This window comes from Diabrotica undecimpunctata, chromosome 8 (assembly GCF_040954645.1).
Source record: "Diabrotica undecimpunctata isolate CICGRU chromosome 8, icDiaUnde3, whole genome shotgun sequence".
NCBI classification, from domain to species: Eukaryota; Metazoa; Arthropoda; class Insecta; order Coleoptera; family Chrysomelidae; genus Diabrotica; species Diabrotica undecimpunctata.
In genome coordinates this window covers 113,036,505-113,056,355 of record NC_092810.1, presented here as the reverse complement: position 1 = coordinate 113,056,355, position 19,851 = coordinate 113,036,505, and the positions used below count along the sequence as shown (strand labels likewise).

The following is a 19,851-nucleotide window of genomic DNA, read 5'->3' as shown; positions in this document are numbered from 1 at the left end:
CAAGGAGAAGAATGCGACTTTTTTCTATTTAATCATATCTGACATATCTTGTTCACAACATCAAATAGTGATTGTAAAAAAATATTTTTATAATAAAATGATAAAATATTTAAATTCCAACTTGAATCAATAATTGCTTAATTATTCAGATTATGTTCCTGCAAAAATCCCTACGCCTCTGCCATTAAGTAACAGAACCGAATCGATCACTTCTACCGATTTCAAAAAATGTTTCAGGTTTGAAACCTGCCGACGAAACTAGATAAAAAAAATGGTCACAACCACTTTCGCACTTTTGCATGTGCGTTTGCACTCATTTTGATCAGGTCTTGCAACTACAATACATTTTTTATTTATTGTTTAATCAATTAATATTTGTGACGCTATTTATTTAAATTTGGATTTGGGTTAGTACTATATATATTCGATGCAAACTGAGGTGATAACAGTTCGTGATTAGGTACTGAAATCAACATGATTGCTAAGGTAAGACATTATTCAAAACGATATTTTTTAAATGTATTTGTAATAATTACTATATATTTGTATTGTTTGTATATTTGTTTATTTATATTTTTTGTTGTAAACTTAATTTCTAGGATATATATAGTACTTTAATCTGTTTAATTTTCTTCAAAGTTATAGGGTTGTGTAATGTCTTAATGATGCTAAGAATCTAATACTTATGGCGAGCAGACCATTTCGGATTCCATATCCATCAGAATACATTTTCTCGAAGCAGTTCTCTTCATAATGTGTACTAAATGTTTCATCTTCCTCATTTTTATTGAGTTTATAACTTCACATTATTTTCCTAGTTGTTTAAGGTGTAGTACGTTTAATATTTTCAGAATAAGTCGGTTGGTAACATCACCTTTTTCTTCTACATCAACTTTTCCTATTTCACGGGTCGCTGTTCTGTATTCTTCGTCGTCACTCATTCCTGTCCAAAGAGTCTTCTTTACTTAAACCTGTCTCTTTCAAGTTCTTTGCCATACAGTCCTTCCATCTTCTCCTCGGTTTTCCTCTACCTCTCCTTCCATTAACTTCCAACAGCTCTATTCTTCGTCCCACGCAGTTTTTGTTCGTGGTTCAGCTACCTTCATCTTCTTTTTCTGAATCTTCTCTACAGACCACACTTCACCGCCGTACACCAACGCAGGTCTCACCACACTCTTGTATATCTTTCCTTTTACTCATTCCCCGACATTTTGATCAAAGCGTACTCCGCTTGTTCGCGCCCAGTTAAACCAATCAGCCTGTATCCTGTGGGCAATTTCTCGATTAAGTGTTACATTTTCCTTTATGTAGGAGCCAAAGGAATTAATTCTTCCACTCGTCCTAGTTTATCTTAAGGCAATTTTATGTCTTTAAACATTCCTTTTTCTTCCAACTACATATACTCCGATTTGGACCTGCTAACCCTAAGTCCTTTCTCTTCAATAGCCCATTTTCAAGTCTCCAACTTCTCCCTTAACATTTCTTTACTCGTCTCTGCTAACACGATATCATCATTAAAGAGCATTGACCAAGGAGCCCCCTTTCTTACTTTCTTCAGTGCATCTATGACAAGATGAAAGAGGCAGGGACGTAGTGAAGAGCCATCTTGATGAAAACCAGCCGTCACTGGAAAACTGTCGGTCAATCCGACACAAGTCCTTACTTTGGTGTACGCTCTTATATCCTTTACGAGCCTTACGTAATTCTCAGGAACCCATTTCTCTGTCATAATCTCTATAGCTCTGGTCTAGCAACTGTATTGTAGATACTAGAATTCTTCAAGATCTATAACTACCAAATGTATTTTTCTTTTTTTCTTACCATATTTCTCCGTCAACTGTCTCAAAGCAAACAAGGCATCCGCTGTCCTTTTTTCTGGCATAAGCCCAAACCATTCTTCTTATATCGATGTCTCTTTCCTTAACTTTTGCTCTACAGTTATCTTATTTTGTGTGTTATCTCTTTAGTGTGTGCGACATATAACTTTATCCCTCTATGGTTCTTACAGTCTTACCCTCTATAGATTATTTTTATACAATGAAAGCATCACACACTCTCTCCATGCATTGGGCATCATTTCTTTTTCATATATCCAACTCATCATTTGCCACAAAATTCCTTCCTCCCCTAGAGCCTTCCAAACCTCCACAACAGTTATTCCACCAGGTCGTACTGCCTTACCATTCTTCATCCCAATTAACGCCTCGATAACTTTATCCCTCGTTATTCCCGGTATAATATTCTCATTTGGAATCCCTCATCATCTGTGCCTCCACTGATGTTCTTCATTTAGCAACTTTGTAATGTACTTCTAGTACTGTAATGTACTAATGTAAGCTGTATTTTAATATCGGTTCTTAACACTCTTCCATCCGCACTCTTAATCTGCCATAAGTGGGTCAATTCCTTTGATGACTGGTCGCTTGCTTCAGCAATGCTTTATAACCTTATCATCCCCTAGGGTATTGTCAATGCTTCATGCAGCTATGGATACCATATTTTCTTAGGAGTAGCTACAGCGCGCTTTACTTCCCTTTTTGCTCCCTTGTAATAATCCTTATCTTCCTCTCTTTTAGACCTGTTATATCTCCTTATAGCCTCTGTCTTCTTGCTGACCTTCTACTGCTCTTCATAATTGCACCACACTAAGTTTCTTTGTTTCTAGTTGGCTCATTTACCAGATGTTTTTCCTAGTACTTGCTCTACCACTAGCACCACAACTTTACTGTTGGCTTCCTACCAGTCATTTACTGTATCTTTTTCCTCAAGTTCTTGCAGCACTCTACTCTTAAAAACTCTTGCCAAATCCTTATTTTTTAACTTCACTTTCTGGTCTTGATTTATTGATATTGCGATCACAAAAAGGTATTCTCGTTCTATTATCTCTGATGTTTTGTGCTTTCATAATTACCATGAAGTTAGTTTTCTTCTAATATTTTTTTATTCATAATTGTTGCAATGCATATTGATTTGTTGTTTTTCTAGTGTTCTTAACAAAAATAGGGTGTCTTAAGCAAATCTTATGATATTGAGAGGCTCACCGTTTACTATTAGGCCCTCACTGACTTCTCTTCAATGCCCTTATTTTCAACTATCACTTTCACTTTTTGATTTAAGTATAGGGTACAAATAATTGTAATGTCTCTACTGTATATGTATTTGTTTAACAAAATTTCTTTAAGACAAATATACGGCACTCTGCCAAAAGCCTTCTTAAAATCAATTAAACGGGCATATATTTCCTGATGAATACAAAGTATGAATATAGGCATCTATACGAATGAACACTTATTGCAAACAGTGCATCTCGAGTTTCCAGACCTTTTCTTAATACCATTAGTGATTTTCTTATTCTTCGTCTTTGTCTATTATCTTATGCATTCTATTTTGAATTACGTTTAAAAATAGTGCTATAGTGCGATGTTCATTACACTTCTTTGGATTGATATCGATTGAAAGCTTTTTTAGTACTCTTCCTATTCTACATACAGTGTGACCCATTTAGATTGGAAACACCTCTATAAAATTTGAAGTTGTTAACCGATTTTAACCAAATTTTTTTTTTATGTCATGTAATAAAAGGTCTATTGCGGGACAAAATATGAAATATTTAGTTAAATTTTCAGAGCAGTCTACGATACTTTTTCTTCGTCGAAAATGGAGAATTTATATTAGCGATTTTTTTATTACAAAAATTTCTACGCCACTGGATTTAGAGTGGCTTCAAATAGCTATGACAAAAATTTCATTAAAATATATTTATTAATAACGAAGTTATGACAACTTAAAATTTTAAAACTCACTAAGCTACGAGTCAAAAAAGAACACCCTGTATCAACAGATAACCATAAAACTAATTATTTTTCAAATAATTTTAATAAAAAAACCACTACTAGACAAAAAAATGTTTAAAATAGCATAAAAATTTAATGCAAGTAACGCACTTACATTATTAATAACTTTACATGCTACAACTTAAATCTCAGTTGCCATGACAACGATATTACTGTTTGACATTATTTGTGTCATACAAATTTCGGTGCTAGCATAAATTTATGCATAATATCTGCAACAATATTTACTTCAAATTCTTTTAATAATATTTTCTGTCATGGCTGCAAGATTAAGTTTGAGAGAAAAAAATGAAATTATACGTCTTTTGGGAGATAACGATAGAAGTGTCAGGGAAGTTTTTACAATATTTAATGATAGACATGTGGATCGTCCTAATATTAGATGCGGTACGGTAAACAAAATAAATAGAATATTTAATGAATATGGTGCAGTACCAAAACTAATTTTAAAAAATAACCCGTTACAAAGAAGAATAGGGAATGATCAAATCATTTTAGATCATTTCAGAAATATCCCTAATGCCAGTTTAAGGAATGCCAGTTTATATTTGAATGTGCCTCGAGAGAGTATTCGGCGATGTCTTAAGGTAAATAATATTAAACCTTTCAAACCAAAATTCTTACACACATTACAAGAAGGCGATGAAGCAAAACGTTTAGAATATTGTTTATGGGCTCAAGGTTAATATTTAAACAATATAATTTTCTAAAAAAACGTGTTGTTTACCGACGAAGCCACTTTCACTACAAATGGAGTAGTATCATCACAAAATTGTCGCTATGGGACAGCAGATAATCCCCATTGGGTAATAAACTGTAAAAGCCAGTATTCTCAAAAAATCAATGTCTGGTGTGGTATATTGAACGAGTTATTGGTCCTTTCTTTTTTGAAGAAAACTTGAACTCACAGAACTTTTTAGAATTTTTAAACACCGACTTGTGGGATGCTATTCATGAGCTCCCAATTAATGAACGATTACATTTTATATCCAGTTAGATGATTGTTCTGTTCATTACGCCAGAACCGTGAAGCAATGGCTAAATGAAAATTATCCGAACCGTTGGATAGGCCGGGGTAGTCCGTTGATAGATTGGCCACCCAGATCTCACAATTTTAGACTTCTTTCTCTAGGGGAGTTATCAAACAAAGAAATTAACCAAACCCGTGCAAGAGACGTAAACGAACTTCGTGCAAGAATTCGACAGGCATGTGCAGAAATTACTCCCCAACAACTAAGAAATGTAATTAGAAATATTCATAAACGCTACGACAAATGTATCAAATTAGATGGTAGATTGGTAGAGGTAACTAGGATTTAAACTAAAATTATGTTTCCATGTTTCTGTTAATACAGAGTGTTTTTTAACGTTAATACAAAGTGTTTTTTTCTTAGTGAGTTTTAAAATTTTAAGTTGTCATAAGTTTGTTATTAATAAATATATCTTAATGAAATTTTTGTCATAGCTATTTGAAGCCAATCTAAATCCAGTAGCGTAGAAATTTTTTTAATAAAAAAATCGCTAATACAAATTCTCCATTTTCGACGAAAAAAAAGTATCGTAGAATGCCCTGAAAATTTAACTAAATATTTCATATTTTGTCCCGCAATAGACCTTTTATTACATGACATTAAAAAAAAATTTGGTTAAAATCGGTTAACAACTTCAAATTTTATAGAGGTGTTTCCAATCTAAATGGGTCACACTGTATGACTATGAATAGATCCAAAAGTAAGTAAATCAATTCCATATCCACCATTTTGAGTAATTAAATGGTAATTAAATTAGGCCACGGAGATTTTCCACTTTTAGTTTGTTTCAATGCATATTCTATTTCTTGTATTATAATATCATGCTCAGTATTAACTTTAAACTTTTTTGGTGCTTCTGTTCTGTCTTTATCTTAAAAAATCTGTGCTATATATCTCTGCATTTTCTGGTTTAAATATGTTATAAACTCACCACTTTCATCTCTTAATTATATTCATCTTAGTTTGAACTGTTTTTGAACTGTTTTTCTCATTCCTATCAGTATCTTAATTCATTTATGTATGTTAAAAAAGTTGTAATGTTTCTCAAATTCTTCCAATTTTTGACACTTCTCTCGTAGCAATCTCTCTTTAGCTTCTTTTGTTTTTTTATTAATTAATTGATTTCTTTATGTCTAATTGTATTTTTTGTTTTTAACCTTTATTTCTTCTACTTAACCTAACCATAACAATTCAGTTACTTCTATTCCATGTTGTTAATTGCTATATGTTCTCACTTGTCGGCCAAGTGAAAAACAGTAACAAGTGTTAATAGCTTTACTTATCTCTGCACAATAGAAACAATGCAAAGACAAGTAGGCCAGAGCAGCATTTACACAAATTAAAACATATTTAAAAACAGATATCTAGCTCTATAAACCAAATGTTTACTACTAAGATACTTTATGTTCACATTTCTACTTCACGGAGTCGAAATCTGTCATTTGGATAGCTGGAACCATAAACATCGAATTTTTATAAATAATTAAGAATTCTAGGTCTTCTCGCTGATTTTCTTCAAGTAGGTGATTTACCATTTGCTATATTTACTACTATACTATATCCCATCATTCGATTTGTGTATTGGTTCCATTCAGTTTTGTTCTTGAATCACCTATTATTTCTTTGATTTTGTATACTACTTGTATGTGCTTACTGTCTTCGTTTCTTAATCTGTATGTGAATATTGTATTAGTTATTCTAGAAAGTACTTTCATTTCCATTGTCCCCAATAATCTTTATGTTAGTCTATTGTATTATCGTTATCATCATCAGTTGGCAGCACAGCCTTCCGTGAGCCCTAACCTGCCTTAAAACATTCTTCGATCCTTCCCTGTCGAGTGTCTATCTTCTCCATCCCCTTACTTCAATCTCCCTTAAATCGTTCTGCACTTCGCTCAGATACCCAAGTGTAGGTCGCCCTCTTCTTTTTCTTCCGACCGGCAAATTTAGCATGTTTATTTTAGAAGGATCACTGTCATCCATCCGCATAACGTAGCCTATCCATCTGAGACGGTTTATTTTGATGATTTTCACGTTATCTACATCACCAAAAAGTCTATATTCCAAAGAGTTCGAAATTATATCGCCTTCTCCACCAACTATGTTCGTTAATGGCCATATGTGGTCTTTAAGACTTTTCTTTCAAAATTCGTAGTAATTTTTCATCTTGGGTCGTCATTGCCCATTTTTTTGCTCGTGACCTATTTCTGGCTCCAATTTGGGCATTGGTTAAAATATCAGCGGTCATATTCTTTTTCTTATTTCTTTGGATGTATTGTTTTCGTTTCTTATAACTTTTTTACCGCTAGGTTGAACAGCGTGCATGATAGCGCATCTTCCTGGGGTAGTCAGGAACTAACTCTGTTAGTTGTAAATGGTTCTGAAAGATTCCTTTGTACTCACACTTTACATTCAACTGTACTCATTGCCATTCAAGCAATTCTTTCAATCCTTTTGGCATTCCAAACTCGATTATAGCTAAATATAATTGGGTTGTGTCAACAGTATCGTACTCTGTCTTGAAATCTACGAAGATGTAATGATGTCGATGATGGCGTACTCTGTCGTTTTGTCTAATATTTTTGTCTGATGGCTGATATGTGATCAATGGTAGATCTGTTTTTTAAAAAGCCTCCTTGGTATGATCCTATTATATTGTCAGTTTACAGTGCCAATCGTTCGTTAAGTATCAGAAACAAAATTTTGTACGCCGTGTTAAAAAGGAAAATCCCTCTGCTGTTAAAAGTTCGAACAGTCAAGCACGTTTCCTTTTTCTTTGTATAGTGCATATAATTTTAGTATTCCAATCTTCCGGTAAAGCGCGTTCTTGCCATAGCTGTTTGTGAAAGAGAGAGTGTTTGAACGCCACATTTAAATATTGCTCCGGGTGACTTGTTTCTGGTTAAAGGCTGTGTTGTCCTATCAGCTCTAATTTTAGAAGTATAAGCCATTACTGGTTTAGCCACAACTAGGTTTTTGGTCTTTACTGTCCTCAATAAGAACTGATTTCTCCAAATAGACTCAAAAGCCTCTTTCGGATATTTTGTTTGTTGTAGTTATTTATTGTTTTACCTCTTCCCCTATTTTCCCGTCGCTCAATAATTTATTTCCTAGATACTCTGTTTCATCATTTGTTTAATTATATCGTGGAGGCTCAAGGAAAATAAATATGTCTTAGTAAATTGTTCCGTGTATCTGTCAAATTAAATGAAAATTGTTATACTGATTGCCATTAACAGAGGCAGATAAGTACCATCAGAGAGCGCAGCTCATCGTTAGTTCTTTTTCTCTTAAAGCTTCAATTCTAATTTTCGTTTTTTTTTTGTTTCATATTAGTTTCCAATATATAACATACAAATGTTAAGTATTGTTGTCACAGATACACTTGTTTAACCAACCGATATATAAAATGTTTAAAGAAGTCTTTTGGCTGTTGTTCGAAGAATTATTTAACGGCATTTTGCATTTCTTTGTCCGATATAAAACGATTACCTTTTAACGTTTTATGAAATTGCTCTGATTAAAATTCGATGATTTTTTCTAACCAAGCCTTCCACACTTTCTACATTCCAGTCTTTTGATGCAATACTTAATGCACCTGGCCGCGGCTTATCATTCGCTTTCTCTCTTCCACTCTTAAAATTCCTAGACCATTCCTTCACAATTCGATACGCAAAACTAGTATTTCCATATAATGCTTACATTCGCATATAACTTTGAAATGGTTGCCAACCTGCCAAGTCACAATACTTGAAATTCCAGTCAAATAGAAATGGTAGAAACTGATCAATGTGACGTTTACAAATATAACCAACATTGTATAATGTTAGTTACGTATTTATTATTGATTCTGAGTTTCAAGAATTATCAAGATGTGTATTCCTAAAGAAGTATTGGGTACATAAGACTATGTTTCTAAAAACAATTTTAAATCTAAAATGAAATTAAAAACTAATATAAGGACCAAGAAAGCAACTCCCTTGGTAGCGAAGTGGAATGTCGACTTACTGATCGTAAAAACTCAAGTATCGTGAATTTGAATCCGGCGGAAATGAAAAGTATTATTATAACAAAAACAATATTTTCTTTGTCGGATTGGTACTCGACCGAGGTACCGGTGTCGTTAGAATCTAATAAGCGATTCTTTCCAGAGCCAAAGTTACTTAATGACGAGATAATTACTTAACATATACACTGTATCATACACAATGTAAAATAATAACCAACTGGCTTCAGTGTAACAACAAAAAAGTAAAATGATCTACATAATAAGAAAAGAATAAAATTTTCACTATTTTTTTTCAGGTTGTACTTGTTTGCGCATTTGTAGCTGTTGCTCATGGAGTAGCTATCTCTGTACTAGATGGAGGGCTGGGACTGGGCTTGGGCGGTCATGGTCTTCTTGGATCTGGAGCTCTAGTTGCTGGACATTCAATTGCTGTAGCCCAACCATCAGTCGATTTACATGTAAGTAATAATGGACAGTAAAGGCAGATTTAATCAAATGGATAATCGTTTGTCATAAATTTTTAGTTTTACTTTATTGTGATTTTATAAATTATCTCTACACTTATATCAAATCTACATCTCCGGCATTTATTTGTTCGCTTTATTTATGTTTTTATCCACTGTAAATTTGACTAACAGTATATCTTCTTCGTCAAAAGTATATTTCCATTAGCTTTAGTAACGCTGCAACTGTAGAGTTAAACCAAAGTGTAACCCTTTGAACACATTTTTGAACATGATTTTATTTCTCTTTGTTGTATGCTAGAGAAGAGATTTTAATTCCATGCCATTGAGGTACCTCTTCCCAGTAATAAGGTCTGTCCAGTATATTCTATAAAATTCGAAGTTGTATCGTCTTCTCCACGCTCCATTGTCATTCACTGCTCCATAGTAATTTTCCATTCGCCTTAGTACTTTTCTTTCAAAACATCCTAACACGTTTTTATTACTTTATTATTATTATTTTGTAGAGTTTGACTTTGTATTTCATGATATAATTAAGGATTTAAGAAGGAGATTGGGACCAACATAATAAAATGTTGGCTATCTTCCTTGGCTGGTTCCTATTTGATCATTATCAAGGAATTGTGTAAATTTCATGTTTTATTGCTATTTTTCTGGTGTTATTCCTATGTATCGATCTTTTACTTTTGCGTCCATTATACTAGGGATCTGTGTCGATAAATCTTAAGTAAGAAGAACAAAAAAAATTTTTTTGTTTTTAACGAAGCGGTTACTTATTTTCCTACTTAATATTTTACGTACCGCTCAATATATTTAAGTAGCCCTAAGAAGTACTGTATTAATTCTAAAAATATTTATTTGCTTCCTCAGTTGCGATATCGGTACGTAGTCATTTGCTTTTGGTACATCTATAAAGGTTACATAGGTATTTTTATTTCTTTGAACCCTTTAGTACCTATGCTTAAATATTACTTTTATAATACTGAAAACTCAATTTTCCAACTATTTTTTTACAGGCCCCAGCCAATTATCAATTTAAATACGGTGTCCAAGATGCCCACACAGGTGATAACAAGCAACAATCTGAAGTGAGAGTAGGGGATACCGTTAAAGGAGAATATTCTTTAGCTGAACCAGACGGCACTATTCGAGTTGTCAAGTACACCGCCGATCCTCACAATGGTTTCAACGCTGTAGTTAGTCGAGTTGGACATGCCGCTCACCCTCAAGTAGTCCAAAAAACTGTAGTAGCTGCTCCAGTTATTAGCCATGCTCCGATCCTCGCTCACGCTCCAGTTATTGGCCACGGAATAGGGCTAGACTTGGGATTAGGACTTCATTAATTTTATTTCGCCTGATCGTATTTCACATTTTTTACTATTTTACTATTTATTCGTCAGTCTTTTAAAACATGCTTGCAATCCGAGCATATTTTAAAAAACAGCCTCAAATATGCCCCAAAATTTAAATAAAATATTAAAAGCCATATTTTTAGAATATTTGTATACAATTTTTGACTCAACTTTATTTAGTTTTTTACAGTTAAAATATTAATTATTCTAAATTGAAATCTTTAATCGAAGGATAAATAGTAAATTATTATAAATGTATTTTTTCATTTCATATCTCTGCTGCCATTGTTCACTGGTTGGTTCGTTGCTCATCCCAGTATTTTTAGTTTAAAGAATAGTTATAGTAAGATGTATGTGTAATAAATAAATAATAGGTAATAATATTTTGTTGTATCAATGCACAACCTCATAGTTCTATAAGTTCACAATATTATATTTAATACATTTTACAAAAAATCTGGACATATACAAAATTTTTCTTAACAACAGCTATCCTAAACAAATTTAAAAAAAAACTGATTTACCGCAGTAATTTCTATGATGATCGTCCATGATTCTAACAATAAATCAGTTAAATATAAAAAAAGCCCCTTTATTAATGGTCTAACTCATTCTGTTATATCCATATTCAAAAATGTTGGTAATATTACTATAGCTAAATATAATACCATGAACAGCAAACAACTATTTTCAAAAATTAAAGACCCAGTACCAATCTTATATAAAAGGAATGTTGTTTATGAAATACCGTATCTAGGATGTCAAAATAGCTACATTGGCCAAACATCACAATGGCTAAAACAACGCATCACACAGCATAAAAATGATTGCCGCTTGGGAAAAAATACTTGAACAGTAGATGAGCACTATGAAAACACCGGTAAGGTCCATTCGCTCGGGCATATTTTGACAGATTTATAGCTGGAAACCTACAACACAAAAGTTCCTAGCTTACAGTATTAACAGCTTTAATAAACTTTTATTACAGACTTCTTTCATTGAAAAAAGAAGAATTATTATAAATTGTGGAAGTGTATACTAAACCCATAAAATTTTGGGTAGTATTTATTTAAAAGATATATTTTAGTTGTTATAATTTAACATAACTATTTATTATATGGTGCAAATAAATAAATATTGATTGTCGGTAATTCGTAAAGTTCTGTTTTATATACTATTTAGTTTGTTTACTATTAATATTGGCTATAAGTACGTGTGTTTGGTTGTATAGTAATTTCCAGCCAGTTCTAGTCTGTCAAAAAGTAACTAACTTCGCAAAAAAAAATTACTAAATTCACATTTTGGCACAGACTGATAACTACAAAAGTAGATTATTTCTTGAGACGTACCACATTAACAAAAATAAAAACACTTTAAATTATAAAACGGACACTGGACAGTAAAGTAACATAATATATTATAACGTAACGTAATATCATCATCATCATCAGGGCTTTTCATTCCGGATGGAATGTTTGCCGCTCTTACTTAGAGCTCTCTGATTCGCTTATTGCGGTGAATCACTCCGCATTAGACTTGTATGTTGTTAAAGTTTGTTGTATGACTTGGCTTTCGTTACAATTTTCTTTCACTCATTTCGATATATGCTAGTTCCCTCCAGTTCTCACTTCCAGAATTTTGATATCTCTCATGACATGATCCTCCCATCTCTCTCTGGGTCTTCCCCTTGGTATTTCAGTTGCTGGTTTCTATCTGGTGATCTTCTTAATCAGTAGGTCATTTTTCCTTCTCTCTATGTGTCCCAGCCATCTCAGCCTCTGTGCTTTAATATACCTAACTATATCTTCTCCCTTTATTATATCTCTTAGTCCATGGTTCATTCTTCTTCTCATTTCTCCGTTGTCCATTCTTATCGGACCCATAATCCGTCTGAGGATTTTCCTTTCGAAAATTCTTAATTTTTCTTCATCTTTTTCCGTGAGGCACATTGTCTCAGCTGCGTACGTAACTACTAGTCTGATTGCAACTCTGTATATTTTCAGTTTTGTATTTCTGGATAAGTTCTTGTCCTTCATGATCCTATGATGTCTCCAGTATCTTTTGTTGCCTGCTAGTATTCGTTCTGTTACTTCTTCACTTCTCTTGTTTTGGGCATTCACTATTACTCCCAAATATTTAAATTGTTGGACTCTTTTAAAAGTGTAGTCTTCTATTTTGATTTCTCTCGATCTATTATCTTCTCCTCTAGAGCAGAGTAGATATTTTGTTTTCCTTCGTTAATTTCTAGACCTCTTTTCCGTGTTTCATTTGCCAGGATTGTTACTGCTTTGATTGTTTGTTACTTCTTCTTTCTTAAATATTGGTATAATTCTGCCTTCTTTCCAATCCTTAAGCATTTCTTCTGCTTCCCATACTCTAACTATTAGGTTATAGATGCTTGTTAATAACTTTTCTCTTCCGTTTTTAATCAGCTCATTGGGAATTTCATCTGGGCCGGGTGTTCTTTTCTGTTTTTTTTTAATGATGTTTAAATATTCATTATATGTTGGTATCCCTATCTCATTATATCTAATGTCTTCAATTGTGCCTACTTTCTCTTCCGATATTTCTTTGCATCTATATAGTTCTGTGAAGTGTGTTTCCCATGATTTATTGTCAATTTTAACTACTGTTTTGCCTTTTCTTTGTTGAGCTTTCAGGTATCCAAATAGTTTGGCGTTGTCTTTACTATTCTTTTCTAGGTCCTTTAACAATTCTTCCATCCACAGTTTTTTTTTTTGTTCTTGCAACAATTATCCGCTGCTTTTTTTTCTCTATATTCGGTTCGATGATGTTGATATCCATTTATCCATTGCTTGGTTTTTCTGTTTTATTTTGATTTCGCATTCTGCATCAAACCACTCTTTCCTTCTTTTTATTTCCCTCTGTCCTAGCACCTCTTCAGCTGAATTCAAAATGGATTCTTTTATATTTTTCCATATGTCCTCTGTGTTATTTGCTTCTGCTGCTCTGTGATTTTCCTTTAGGGTTATCTCATATTGTTCTCGTAGCTCCTGTACTTTTAACTTCTCCAGATTCCATCTTCTTTTGTTTTGTCTTGTTCTCTCTGCTTTAATTATCTTCATTTTGATTTCTCCTATTACTAGAAAATGGTCTGTGTCCGCTTTTGCTCCTCTATATAATCTGACATCGTGCATTATTGCTTTCCATTGTTTGGATATTAGTGTGTGATCTATCTGATTGGCATCTGTGTTGTGCCAGGTATCAACCATGTTACTTTATGTTCTCTTCTGTGCATGAAATTTGTGCTTATAATGTATCTGTTTGTTATTGCTGCAGGTTGGCATAATTTTCTTCCATTATCGTTTGTCTCATCATGTGGTTTCTTTCCCTGCTACTTCCTTATACTGGTTTTCTTTGCCTACTTTTGCATTGAAGTCACCAACCATTAGTACTATATCATTTCTGGTTAACCTTTCATATAATTATTCCAGTTGTTTATATAATTCAATTTTATTTATCATTTTCTGGTGCATTTTCTGTGGGTGCATATATGTTTATGATTGTCATACTGGCTTGTTTATTGTCTATTTTTATATATGATATTCGTCCATTTATCGCTTTAAATTATATAACTTTGTCCCTAATCTTATTGTTAACCATGAATGCTGTGCTGTTTTTCCCTTGCTTGTTTTCTCCCGAGTAGTATATTGTGTAGTTTTTCTTTTTGATATTTCCTTCTTCTTTTCATCGTACTTCTTGTAGTGCTAGTATGTCTATTCTGTATCTTTTCATTTCTCTTGCTACCTTTTCCATTTTTCCTGGTCTCAATAATGTTAGAACGTTTCAGGTTCCTACTTTTACTTTTTCTTGCTAGTTTCGTCATCTGGTTTTCATCCGTTTTCTTTAAAGCCTCTTTACATTCCATAGACGCGTTTTCCATATTCGTTTGCCGGGATGTTTTAGTGATACTGGTCGTTTGTTCTTTACTATGTGCTACTTTTACATACGATCCCAGTTTTTTGGCTTTGTGTCAGTATTATTTGCGGTATTGGTTATTTTCGCCATATTTTCTGATTTATTTTTGGTCATCTCCTGCTGATCTTTCAATATATGTTCTTCCTCTGGGTTTTCCTTAAGGTGTGTTAGTATTAATCGTTTCGCTTTGTGTCTTCTTGCATCCTAAGCTTTCCACAGTATGTTTTGTCGTCTATTTTTAGCTTATTATAATTTAGCAATGAATATTGTATTATATTGAACAAAATTTATTATTACTCAAAATAGCCAACGTTCACCTTAATAACAACTAACCTTAATAATTCACCAAAGTAATATCATTCTTCTAACGTTTCTTTTATTGTTTTTTTTGAAGTCATTTAAATTTTTTTATCGTCAGTCTTCCGGGGTAAACCGCTTCGATTATCATTGCGCCGAGCTTTCGATATTCTCTTAGATGTCTTCTTCATGGCTTCCGAGGTCTTAGTCTCCCGAGCCCTCAGACACTAGTATACTGATCACTAACCAATGATTTCTATGGTGTAGTAGTTACACCACCAGTAGTAGTCCACCATATAAACAAACGAACATTTTTTCGCCTGATTATATGGTGAAAATAAAGATGATTCTTTGACAGCATGTGATTTAAACGATTCCAAAGATAGTAACCAAAAATACATTGATCTTATTACCGCTTTCGCCAACACAATACGTGGCTTGTAGAGTACACAGTAGAGTTTGTCACCAGGAAACACTAGGATCTTGAAGATTGGGACTAGAAAAAGCATGGAAAAATTTGGATACCAATAAAAACTTTCAAAACCCTAGCACCCCCCGAACTTCTGAAATTAATTACAGGTGAAACGGTGGATGTATGCTTGGTTGCCGAAAAGCAGACCTTAAATAATGCTCTGCAGTGTGCCTCAACTATTCTGGTGATACCTGCAGCAACTCCCGTTCTTCCTCACACATTTACATTTGATACTGAATTAGATCTTGAACCGCAGCCTGGGCCATAAAAGAAAATGAAAAAACAATAGCTGGAAAACAAATTTTTAAATATATAATTTAACTCGATATTATTCGGAAAAAAGATCGATAATAAACTAATAATAACATGGTAAGGCCCAATAGAAAATTTGTTCAAAAATGTTCAGGTATTTTGGTTCATAACTTTTTTATTTTTAATTTGACGATAAAAAATAGAAATCGTCCCCTTAATTAGGTAACTCGAAATTTTGCGATTTTGAGTTATCTACCGTTACCAATACAACTTTTCACGCTCTTTTTAATACTACAACTAAGTAAGTTCCATGCCCATTCTATACATGAGAATCCAATTACACAGTAAGAGCTATGTCATAAGTCCGAAAAAAAATTGGTACTAAAAGTAGTCATATTGAAATATCTAAAAGTGCAGCTGACAACGCCAAAAATTTCTGCTGCAACAAGTGTTTAATTTGACATACCTACCTAATTGTGCGCCCAGTTATACTCCATTCGCTTAGCTCGGGCATATTTTGACAGATTCATTGTCGGAAACCTACAACACAACAATTCCTACTTCTCAGTATTAATAGCTCAAGTATCCTACCATTGCAGACTTCATTCTTTAAAAAAAGAAGAATTATTCTAAATAGTGGAAGTGTGTACTAAACCCATCAAATTTTGGGTAGTATATATTTAAAAAATATATTTTAGTTGTTATAATTTAACATAACTATTTATTATATGGTGCAGATAAATAAATATTGATTGTCGGTAATTCGCAAAGTTCTATTTTATTTACTATTTAGTTTGTTTATTAATAATATTGGCGATGAGTACGTGTGCTTGGTTGTAAAGTAATTTCCAGCCACTTTTAGTCTGTCAAAAAATCGGTTGCCTGTAAAGTCGGTTTTACGGGCGAAGATTTTACGTGACAACGTCTTTTTCTCGGTAGAATATTTATTGATATGAATATTATTAAATTGCACAATAGGAACAAGGAATTGAATGAAAATAAGAATTGCACAAATTTTAACTATAGAAATATATTTTGTTTACTAAAACATTGTACATGTAAACTTAAACTTAATTTAATAATTTACTTAACACTATCAACATTTGTCAATAGTATGACATAACCTATAAACTCAGTTTCTCAACTTTTGTGTCAATCTAACAATTAATCAATCAATCATAGTTTACGATAATGAAATATTAGTGTACAATTATTTACCTTTATTGTTGTAGTTGTTGTAAATGACGAATCTAAGCACTCCACATTTTCACTACAGACACAGCTGACGATACTTTAACCACACGTGTGAACTTGTATTATGACGTTTCTCGGTTTTCCAACACCAAGAACGCTCGAGAAAGACAGAGACACAAGCACGCACCGATTCAACGCGCCCAATTCTCTAGTGCTGCGCGCGCAGCAGACCGATCATGTTTGAGCGGGAGAGAGACGCAAGGCATTCGCTGGTCCGGCGGGCCTCTCTCTCGTTCGGTGACTCATCGTAACAGACGTGAGCGGGCGTTACACTTTTTCATGAGTGACTCCGAGCCACAACCTAATTTAAAACGTTGTCACGTCAAAAAGTAACTAACTTCGTAAAAAAATAATTACTAAATTCACTAGACAGTTCGGACTGGAGATAGCGAACCGAGTCTAACTCGTGTTATGCAGTTGTTTAAAGCATACCTTGTGAGTGTCATTGTTGCTTTATTTTTCGTGATATTTTGTGAAACAAAAGTAAAAATGTCTGCAAGAGCCAAATATAGTTTAAGATTAGTACGTAACCAGTTAAGAGAAACAAAAGGTGAGTGTTAAATACTATTATTTGGAAAAATAAATTTGTTAAAATCGTGGGAGAGCTTATTTTTATAGGTTAGTACCGTACTGCTGAACTTAGAAAATAAATTTGTAAAACGCTGTTTTTTAACAAGTGTTAGGTTATCATTATTTACATTTTTTAACGGTTTAAGACTAATAAACTATTATCCACAAGGAAACTAAGTTCCTGTAGCTGGCTGTATATCATGTATCACAAAAAATTTATGTTAAAATCCTTTATAAAAGGTATATAAATTAAAAAACCCAAACGGGCTATGTTATGAAGACAAAACGTTTTCGGAATCCATATCCCATCATCAGTGTCTAGGTGTACATGTTTTGAGCCACTAAATATCTGGGTAAAAACTCGTTAAAAGTTATATGTTACAATTTAGTTTACATTATTTAGTCTTATATATTAGGATGTTAAAGTTACCAGTGGATATGATAACATGGCAACGTACGATTCCACATGAAGTTGCTGGTCCTGAGACGAAGTGTCTACGAGGACTTGATGATAGCAACTCAAGAGTGTAAAAAACCATATTGAGAAGTTCCCTGTAGTCAGTTCACATTATTGCCCTTCAAAAACACAATGAAAATGTTTATACTCAGACCTGAACATCACTCTTATGTATTCGTTATACAAGAAAGAATGCAGTGAGAACAATCAAACACTAGCTAACTCTGCCATTTATATAAAGGTATTTTCAGAGGAATATAACCTTGGCTTCTACCGACCTCGTAAAGACCAGTGCCGGGTTTGTATGGCCTACAACTCTCCCTTAACACTAGAAAGTCAGAGGGGCCAATTTGGCCCCCTGTTGCGATTTGAAGTTATTGTAGTTCTTTTATTTGACACAATAATAATTTCATATTTAATGACTTTTAATATTTGGATACAAAGTCTTATTTAACGCAAAAAAATATTGTTTACTAAATTTATTAAATGGATTTTCTAACAAACCTACCATAGAAGTCTGAAGGGGCCAAACTGGCCCTGTATTAATTATTATCGTTTTCTCGGAAATTTGACGATTTCTTTTAACTTTCTGTGTGGATAGATAAAATTATGTTTATGTACGTTTATTCCTAGAAGGTATTTTGTTACATACTGTACATTCCTTAAAAGTATTTTGTTTATTGAGCGGTTTATTAGGTTCTGCTGACTCTCGTTTCTAGAATATTGTCAATATTGAAACATTCGTTCAATTGTCAAAATTCAAGACGACTGTAAAGATGTCTCGTCGTGGACTATCAGAGCTTGAACTTCTTGAAGAAATACGAAAAATACAGGAAGATGTTTCGGGAGGTGAATCTGAATTTGCAGAAAATAATGAGTCAGACGATGAACAATACGTACCACCACAAAATAATGATTCAAGTGACTCTGATGCTTCAGAGCAGTTAGAAAGTTTTATTGTACAAGACTCACCAATTTATGTAAATACTGCTTCTACAACTCAACAGCACGAGTCAGCTAATTTTATCGTGAATCCAAGTGCATCTAAGCCAAGTCACAAGAGAAAAAGTGGTCAACAAGGAAAAACTATTTCAATCGGAGACACCGAACAATCGAAAGACGGAACAACGTGGAAAGTTATTGATTCTGGATCAGTACCTGGTAAGATTATGATTTTTAGTATCTTCATATTTATTGAATGTTTGCTCATTACAGGACGCCGCGCTCAGCACAACATTTATCGAGAGGAATCAGGTCCTACGTCGTATGAAAAAAGGAACGTGAGGAACAATTGTGTGGTATAAGTGCTTGGCATCTAATAATCAACGACAGCATGTTACGTCATATAAAAGAATGCACTATTGCAGAAGCACATCGATGTTTGAAAAATGACACATGGACTATAACTTTGGAAGAACTGGAGGCTGCCCTTGCTATTATGTACGCAAGAGGAGTCTACGGCGCCAAAAATTTCCCAACCAACAGCTTGTGGTCAACAGTACGGGGTCCTCAGTTTTTTAGGCAAACTATGCCACGAGACAGATTCAAGGATATTATAAAATATCTCAGATTTGACATAAAGCAAACGAGATCTGAACGATTGAAAACCGACAAATTTGCTCTAGCCTCTGCGGTTTGGAATGGATTTATAGAAAATAGTGGTGCATGTTACAAACCGGGAATAAACCTTACTGTGGACGAACAACTACTGCCTTCTAAAGCCAGGTGCCCGTTCACACAGTACATATCAAATAAGCCGGATAAGTTTGGCATAAAATTTTGGCTTTTGACATGCGTGGAATCAAAATATATTGTAAATGGTTACCCTTATACTGGCACTGATTATCTACGCAAGAAAGATACAAGTGTTGGTGAACATGTTGTTTTGCGGTTAATGGAA

General features: G+C 33.6%; 2 protein-coding genes across 2 annotated transcripts; one reads left to right on the top strand and one right to left on the bottom strand.

Moving 5' to 3' along the window:
• The first annotated feature begins 266 nt into the window (after positions 1–266).
• LOC140447862 (adult-specific cuticular protein ACP-20-like) lies at positions 267–10,935 on the top strand. The gene is made up of 3 exons (XM_072540771.1): positions 267–486; positions 9,191–9,352; positions 10,375–10,935. Exons 1-3 carry the CDS (start codon positions 475–477, stop codon positions 10,699–10,701), a joined length of 501 nt encoding a protein of 166 aa, XP_072396872.1. The 5' UTR covers positions 267–474; the 3' UTR covers positions 10,702–10,935.
• A 1,484-nt stretch (positions 10,936–12,419) lies between these two features.
• LOC140449055 (uncharacterized) lies at positions 12,420–12,746 on the bottom strand. The gene has a single exon (XM_072542196.1). The coding sequence runs from the start codon at positions 12,744–12,746 to the stop codon at positions 12,420–12,422; it is 327 nt and encodes a 108-aa protein (XP_072398297.1).
• Positions 12,747–19,851: the final 7,105 nt, after the last annotated feature.